Here is an 8,923-nt window from a genome sequence, read left to right as displayed (position 1 = left end):
TTTTAAGTCCCATTGGTTTAAGTACAAAAGTTAATGTGCTTGGATCAATTTCATTTAAATTAATGAGACTTACAAACCCGTCTTAGCCTTTGTTGAATTCAATGGGATTTACACCCGTAAAGATAGATTGTGTAAATGTGCAAAACTGTATGGGTATTTACTCAGAAATAAGTCCGCTATATGCAACATGAGCATAGGACTGTAATCAAGTGTTTGATTATGGCTTTTATGTTGCCCTTACTGATTTGTATAGATAGTGGAGCTACTTTAAATTTGCAGAAGTTTATTAAAATTAACACATGCGCATTAATATTGGGCAGTATTTCTCCTTACTGGTCCTTTTTTGGGTTCTGGCTCCAAAATGCCTTGACTCTGAATGACAAAGAGTTGAGAGCTCTGAAGACAAATTACGTTTCACGCGCCGCAGACATCTCTGCGGGCTGTTGCCTAGGAGCTACAACTTCCGCCTTGAGGCGTCCTAAGCTCTCGAGCGGCCGCAACTTCTCAAGAAAGCTCTGCTTTAGGCAGATTCTGATTGGCTTTTGTGGCACGAGATTAGCATGATCCAGCGCACGCGCTCTCTTCCTCCTTCCCACCCGCCTTCGTTTTTCTCATCACGGCAGCAGCTACAGGCACAGCTCTGAGGGTAGTTCCATTGGTTTGGTTTCCCTCACGCAGAGCGATAGCGTATAAAGTGGAGGGCAGGAACCCGCTTTGAAAACAATGGCCACAGACGGAGCACCACTGACCGAGGAAGATGTTCGAGGGAGAGTCAACCTGACGCACCAGAATCTCGGTGACCAACTGGCTGCTGGCAGAGGGGGGGGTGGAAAGGAAAGGCGAGGAGTACGACGACACGCAGCCGTACCCTTCAAACCTTACTCAGCGTTGTTGATTTGGCTGTTAAATCCGTTAATCAGGCGGTAAAATAGGCGGGTTGGTTCATACATATGGAGGGGCTGGACAAGAGAGATGCAGGGTCCAATCGGAGAGGCAGGAGGTCGTTGACTGACGGATTACTCTTTCCAATAAATAGGGGACTGTGGTTATTGGAAAGAGCGGGTTTGAACAGAAAGCTGTTGTGGCGCCCTCCAGATGTTATTGGACTCCACCTCTCACCAGCCCAAGCCTGTATGGCAATAGTCAGGGGTGATGGAAGTTGTAGACTAGTGACATCTGGAGAGCACCACATTGGCTGTCCCTGGCTTAGGAAATACCTTGGTGGTGCAGAAACTGCCTTTATATCTTTGGGAAATACAGGGGCTGGGGAGGCACACTCTTTTACTAGAGTTCAAAAGGGCACCCCTTAGAGTGCATTAACATTTGTATCATCTGTCACTGTTGGAACATGAAAGCCATATTCTCTGAAAGTTGTTATGTGCCTTCAAGTCGATTACAACTTATGGCGACCCTATGAATCAGTGACCTCCAATAGCATCTGTCATGAACCACCCTGCTCAGATCTTGTAAATTCAGGTCTGTGGCTTCCTTAATGGAATTAATCTATCTCTTGTTTGATCTTCCTCTTTTTCTACTCCCTTCTGTTTTTCCCAGCATTATAGTCTTTTCTAGTGAATCATGTCGTCTCATGATGTGTCCAAAGTTTGATAACCTCAGTTTCATCATTTTAGCTTCTAGTGACAATTCTGGTTTAATTTGTTCTAACACCCAATTATTTGTCTTTTTCGCAGTCCATGGCATGCACAAAGCGTTCCTCCACATCCATACATAGAGATCAGGAATACCATGGTCTGAATGATCCTGACTTTAATGTTCAGTGATACATCTTTGCATTTGAGGACCTTTTCTAGTTCTCTCACAGCTGCCCTCCCCAGTCCCAGCCTTCTTCTGATTTCTTGACTATTGTTTCCATTTTGGTTAATGACTGTGCCAAGGTATTGGTAATCTTTGACAAGTTCAATGTCCTCATTGTCAACTGTAAAGTTACATAAATCTTCTGTTGTCATTACTTTACTCTTTTTGACATTCAGCTGTAATCCTGCTTTTGTGCTTTCCTCTTTAACTTTCATCAGCATTCGTTTCAAATCATTACTGGTTTCTGCTAGTAGTATGGTATCATCTGCACATCTTAAATAATTGATATTTCTTCCTCAATTTTCACACCTCCAACTTAGTCCAATCCCGCTTTCCGTATGATATGTTCTGTGTATAGATTAAACAAATAGGGTGATAAAATACACCCCTGTCTCACACCCTTTCCTATTGGGAATCAATTGGTTTCTCCATATTCTGTCCTTACAGTAGCCTCTTGTGCAGAGTATAGGTTGTACATCAGGACAATCAGATGCTGTGGCACCCCCAATTCTTTTAAAGCATTCCATAGTTTTATATGATCTCTACACAATCAAAGGCTTTGCTGTAATCTATAAAGCACAGGGTGATTTTCTTCAGAAATTCCTTGATCCGTTCCATTATCCAATGTATGTTTGCAATATGATCTCTGGTAACTCTTCCTTTTCTAAATCCAGCTTGGACATCTGGCATTTCTCGCTCCATATGTGGTAAGAGCCTTTGTGGTAGCATCTTCAGCATTACTTTACTTGCATATTCAGAAGTAACTACTGAATAATGCCATAGGATTACAACAGGGGGATTCTGGATGGGGTCGCACTCCCTCTGAAGGACCATGTCTCTAGCCTTGGGGTACTCCTGGATTCATTTTGTCACTAGAGGCCCAAGTATCCTGTGTGGCTTTTATCACCTTTGTCTGGTTCATCAGCTGTAGCCATTCCTGGACAGGGATAACCTGACCTCTGTAGTCCATGCATTGGTAACCTTGAGGCCGGATTACTGTAGTGCATTCTATGTGGGGCTGTCCTTGGCCCTGGTTCGAAAGCTCCAGCTGGTACAAAATGTGGCGGCCAGATTGCTGATGGAAGCATATAGCCAACAACATGCAACACCACTTTTAAAACATCTGCACTGGCTGCCCATCTGCTACCGAGCCAGGTTCAAGGTGCTTGTATTAATTTACCAAGCCCTAAACAACTTAGGTCCGGGGTATCTTAGGGACTGCCTGAACCCTTATATCCCAGCTTGATCCCTGAGATCTTCTGCAGGAGCAGCTCTGTTGTTCCCCAAGTTGGTGAAGCTCGTTTAACATCCACACGAAATTGAGCCTTCAGTGTCATTGGCCCAGTTCTCTGGAATGCTCTGCCAACAGAGATTCAACAGGTGCTTTCTGTTTTAACTGTTAGGTACCTGCTGAAAACCTTTTTGTTTTGCCAGGCTTATGCAGGCAGTTAAGAACATGGTTTTTTCACAACAATTGACCTTTTTTTTTTTTAATTTTTTATATAAATTCTATGGTTGTTGTTTTAAACATGTTGTAAACCACTTTGATATTTTTAATGCAATAGCATTCATGCTGCCAGCTGCCGCTGTGTTCGGGCTGGGTCGGGCTGGCGTTGTTCCCACTGCTGTTGCTTGTCCGGGCCCAGGTGTGGGCGCTGCTGCTGTTGTTATCATCGTGGCCTCAGTGCCGAGGCTTCGGTTTCGGGCTGCCGCAGTGGTTGTCGGCCTGGGTGCGGCTGCTGCTGCGGCTGGTTGCCGCGGCATTGCAGGCCAGGACGAGTCGCCACGTGGGCACTGTCGTGGCCGCCTCCGGAGCGCCCTGGGGCATGGGACTGCTGCTGTGACTGTTGCTGTTTGGGTGGGCGCTGCTGTTTGCCTGGATGCTGTTCGTCATCATTGCGGCCGCTGTCATCATCTGCCGTTTGCCCGGGTGCGGGCGTCGCTGTCGCTGTTTCCGTTGCTGTTTGTGTGTGGATCGGCGGGGCTGGTCGCTGTTGTCGTTTCCTTTTGGGGTGCGCGCCGTCGTCGCCGCTGCTGTCATCTGCTGCTGTTCGAGTCGTCGCCACTGTTGCTGCTTGGGGGTGGATCAGCAGGGTCCCCCTTTCGGGGCGTGCGCTACCATTGTTGTTGCTCATTATCATCCCGTGTGGGACAGGCTGCTGCTGTTGACATTGCGCATGTGGGCGTTGCTGCTGTCAATGCTGCAACCCCCGGCTGTTGCCATCATTTTGGCCTTAATACCATCTTGGCCAAGCCAGATCGCTGCTGCTCCCGCCTATCGAGTGCTGAATGTTTCCACGCCTGCTGTTTATTGTTTTAACTGTGGATTGTGTTTAGTGTGAATGAAATTTGAGTGTGTATATGAATGTGTTAATTTGAATTTATGTGTAGTCAATCTGTGGATTGTGTTGAGTGTGAATGAGTCTGAGTGAGTATATGAGTACGTGAGTGTGAATTTATGTGCATGTTATTATGTGCCTGCGAGAGAGGACTTCGTGCTGAGCGGGGAGATTTTCGGGGGCCCCAATTAACGTAGAACTTGCCAGATAAGGGGAACTCGTCCCAGACAGGTTGTGTCTGTGCCCTGTTCCGGTCCTCCTCACATCCGCAGGACTGGTGGTTGTCCTATCAGCCAGCTCTCGGATCTCCAAGTGTTGCTTCTGAATGCCAGGTCGGTACATAATAAAACCTCCCTCGTCCATGATCTAATTGTTGATGAGGGTGCCGACCTGGTATGTGTAACCGAGACCTGGGTGGGTGATCAGGGAGGTGTTACTCTTTCCCAGCTTTGCCCACCTGGGTACATGGTTCAACACTGTGGTAGATCCGAGGGTCGGGGAGGTGGGGTAGCTGTGGTCTATAGGAGTTCTCTTTCGCTCATCAAGCACCCTGTCCAGGTGACGACTGGTTTGGAGTGCCTCCACCTTGTGCTGGGTCAAGGAGACAGACTGGGAATCTTGTTGGTGTACCGGCCACCCTGCTGCCCAACAGCTTCCCTAACTGAGCTGACAGAGGTAGTCTCGGAGGTATTGTTGAGGTCCCCCAGACTACTGGTACTGGGAGACTTCAACATCCATGCCGAGGCTCCTTTATCTGGGGCGGCTCAGGACTTCATGGCCTCCATGGCAACCATGGGGCTGTCTCAATTTGCCACTGGCCCAACACATGTGTCGGGGCATACTCTTGATTTGATCTTCGCCACTGGACCTGGAGGTGGGGAGTTTTTCATCGACTCCATTGTCATGGACAGATCACCGCTTGTTGAAGTTTAGGCTTACAGCGGCCCTTTCCCTCCGCAAGGGTGGGGGACCTATTAAGTTGGTCCGACCTCGGAGACGAATGGATCCTCAGGATTTTCAAAGGGCTCTGGGGGATTTTCCGGCTGATAGGACTGGCGCTCCTGTCGAAGCCCTGGTCGAACTGTGGAATACGGAAATGACCTGGGCCATGGACACGATCGCTCCTGCGCGCCCTATCCCGTGCAGAGCTCATGCAGCCCCGTGGTATACCCCGGAGGTGAGAGCGATGAAGCAAGAGAGGAGGAGGCTTGAGTGCAGATGGAGACGTACTCCTGACGGATGCAATTATGCCTTGGTAAGTGCCTCTACTAAGTCGTATATAGAAGCAGTGAGGGCAGCGAAAAAGCGATATTTTGCTGCCACCATTAATTCATCTCTCAACCGCCCAGCGGAGCTTTTTAAAATTGTCTGAGGGCTTTTACACTCTAGTCCTCAGGACATCATAGAACCATCAGAAACCCGCTGTAATGAGTTCGCCTGGCACTTCCAAGATAAAATCTTGTGCATCCGCCAGGACTTAGACTCCAATATTATGGCAGTTGAACCAAATGAGGTATCCAGAGCATGGTCTTGTCCTCATTTATTGGATGAGTTTCAGTTGGTACAGCTTGAGGATGTTGACAAGGTGCTTGGACTGGTCCGTGCAACCACTTCTGTTCTGAATCCTTGCCCCTCTTGGCTAGTGAAAGCTGGCAGGGCTGGAACAGCCGGTTGGGCCAGGGAAGTGATAAATGCCTCCTTGAGAATGGGAGTGGTCCCTAGCTGTTTGAAAGAGGCGGTAGTGAGACCACTCCTGAAGAAACCTTCCTTGGACCCAGATAATTTGAACAACTATAGACCGGTGGCGAACGTTCCATTCCTGGGCAAGGTCTTAGAACGTGTGGTTGCCGGCCAGCTCCAGGAGCTCTTGGATGAAACCGATTATCTTGATCCATTTCAATCCGGTTTTAGGCCCAGTTTTGGCACTGAAACAGCCTTGGTCGCCCTGTATGATGACCTATGTCGGGAGAGGGATGGGGGGAGTGTAACTCTGTTGATTCTCCTTGATCTCTCAGCTGCTTTTTATACCATCGACCATGGTATCCTTCTGGGGAGAATCATGGAGTTGGGAGTTGGAGGTACTGCTTGGCAGTGACTCCGCTCTTACTTGGTGGATCGTCTCCAGAAGGTAGGGCTTGGGGAGCAGTGCTCGATACCCTGGACTCTCCATTGTGGAGTCCCGCAGGGATCGGTTCTGTCCCCTATGCTTTTTAACATCTACATGAAGCTGCTGGGTGCGGTCATCAGGAGTTTTGGAGTGCGTTGTCACCAGTATGCTGATGACACGCAACTCTATTTCTCCTTTTCATCTTCTTCAGGTGAGGCTGTTAATGTGCTGAACCGTTGCCTGACCGCGATAATGGACTGGATGAGAGCTAACAAACTTAGGCTCAGTCCTGACAAGACCGAGACGCTGTTGGTGAATGCCTTCTCGGCCCAGATGGTGGATGTCCAACCTGTTCTGAATGGGGTTACACTCCCCCTGAAGGAACAGGTTCGTAGTCTGGGGGTTCTTTTCGATCCATTCCTGCCCCTCGAGGCTCAGGTAGCCTCGGTGGCACGGAATGCGTTCTACCATCTTCGGATGGTAGCCCAGCTACGCCCCTACCTGGACAGCGACGACCTCGCCTCAGTTGTGCATGCTCTGGTAACCTCTAGATTGGACTACTGCAATGCACTCTACGTGGGGCTGCCTTTGAAGACAGTTCAGAAACTACAGCTAGTGCAAAACGCGGCAGCCAGACTGTTGACGAGGACGAGACGGTCCGCACACATAACACCTGTTCTGGCTCGTTTGCACTGGCTACCTGTTCATTTCCGGGCCAGATTCAAAGTGCTAGTTTTGACTTATAAAGTCTTACACGGTGCGGGACCACAGTACCTGGCGGAACGCCTCTCCCGATACGAACCTACCCGTTCACTACGTTCAACATCAAAGGTCCTCCTCCGAGTTCTGACCCATAGAGAGGCTCGGAGGGTTGTAACAAGATCTAGGGCCTTTTCAGTGGTTGCCCCCGAATTATGGAACAGTCTCCCCGACGAGGTACGCCTGGCGCCTACACTTCTATCTTTTCGGCGCCAGGTCAAAACCTTTTTATTTTCCCAGGCATTTTAATATATTTTATTAGCTTTTAATATGTACCAGATTGTTTAATTGTTTAATATGTTTGCCTTTTAGTGTTTTTTATGTGATTTTATTGTATTTTACTTACTGTTGTGCACCGCCCAGAGAGCCTTCTGGCTGTGGGCGGTATAAAAATTGAATAAAATAAATAAATAAATACAAATATTTCTATAAATAATAATAATAAATATCGGAAGCACTTGCTACGTATACCTGTACCATTGTGTTGTGAATCTCAACCCTCCACATAGTGGATACTGGAACAAGTGTGGAAATGTACATTGTGACGATGGAGCTCCATATATTGTGCATCTGTGTTTGGTTGAGAGGACGATTGGTCACCATGGAGAGGCTGTTATTGGTAGCATCTCTTCTGGTATCAGTGCTCCAGCTCTTGAATTGGACAGAAGATTCTGTACAACTTCAAAGTTTGCATACTCTTTCCTCAATAAAAATCTGGTCTAGTTGTAGATCGCACTTTACCAATTTTCTGTCTCATTCTCTGGAGCCAACAGAAAAACAATTATCTGTCTTCAGCCTTTTCAGAACTGGGACCCACGTTCAATTGCAGGCTGAAATACAGTTTCCACTCTTAAATATTTTGTCCACACTGTGTATGGCTGTTTCCCTCCCTCCCCATCCCTTTTTCCGAAGGGCTGTTCTTCCAAACACTTTGATCCATGCCATTATCATGAAATAAATTATCCTTTGAGTGCCATTGGAACAATTTTTGTGTGTTAAACTCCCAACAATGTTCTCGTTCTAGCTGATGTCCGGTCATTGTCTCTTCCTGGAACTTACCATGAAAAGATTAGTCATTTAGGAAATTCCTTGAAAAATTTTATTCGTCTAAAATCTCTCGACCTTTCCCGCAACGTATTGACTACCTTGGAGGTATGTTATCCTTTGGGTTTTATAGATCTACAGTGTAAATGTATTGAAGTAGATGATTTTATAAGCAAATTAACATTTCAGACATGGTTCACCTGATTTGCTCATAAGATTGGCTATTCTACCATATCCTGGAGTGGCTCACAACTTTAAATCTGTAAAAAGACAGAAGCACACCCATAATATTTAAATCCTTCAAGAAGGCGCCATATTTCAGTGGCATAGCGTATGCTTTGGATGCAGAAGTCATAGGTTCAATCCCATGGCATCTCCACTTAGGTTTTCAGGGCCCAGAGTTAGGAAAGATGCCATTGCCATTCAGATTAGACGTGTTGAGCTAGATGGATCAGTAGCGTGACCTTATAATAAGGCAGCTTCATATGTTTTTGACTAGCTGGCAAACACTGACCAAATTAAAAATCTGCCACAAAAGGCTCAGGCTTGGGCTTGAGGAGTCATTGAGATAAGTTATTTCCATAAGTTTGGTGAAGTCACTCCGAATGCTTATTTTTGTCTCTGGATTTATGATATTTATTTGTGATACATTTAATTCCTCTTTCTTTAAAGAATCTCACAGCAGCATGCACAGTACTAGTTTATCCTCAAAATAAAATTGTGAGGTAGGTTAGCTGACAGGTAGCGAGTGGCTCAAAGCCATCCAGTGAACTTAATAGCTGACTGGGGAATTGGACCCTGGTTTCCGCAGTGTAAGTCTAACTATTTAATATTTTTCTAAGCTGTCATGCAGCATCAT

At 46.8% G+C, this 8,923-nt stretch overlaps 1 protein-coding gene across 2 annotated transcripts in view; it reads left to right on the top strand.

The window, feature by feature from the left end:
• Window positions 1-555: 555 nt before the first annotated feature.
• CEP72 (centrosomal protein 72) overlaps window positions 556-8,923 on the top strand; it is a 68,883-nt gene continuing 60,515 nt past the window's right edge. Inside the window, exons 1-2 of one of the 2 annotated variants that reach the window (XM_061589743.1) lie at window positions 556-796; window positions 8,045-8,172. In XM_061589743.1, coding sequence (XP_061445727.1) covers window positions 724-796; window positions 8,045-8,172 — 201 coding nt within the window. In that variant the 5' untranslated portion in view covers window positions 556-723. Of the gene's footprint in view, window positions 797-5,127; window positions 5,410-8,044; window positions 8,173-8,923 lie in introns of those variants that run through there. The other variant, XM_061589744.1, reaches the window with a different exon arrangement.

The sequence above is a fragment of the Rhineura floridana genome, chromosome 11 (genome assembly GCF_030035675.1).
Source record: "Rhineura floridana isolate rRhiFlo1 chromosome 11, rRhiFlo1.hap2, whole genome shotgun sequence".
In the NCBI taxonomy this organism is placed as follows: Eukaryota; Metazoa; Chordata; class Lepidosauria; order Squamata; family Rhineuridae; genus Rhineura; species Rhineura floridana.
This window is presented reverse-complemented; position numbering and strand designations above follow the sequence as displayed.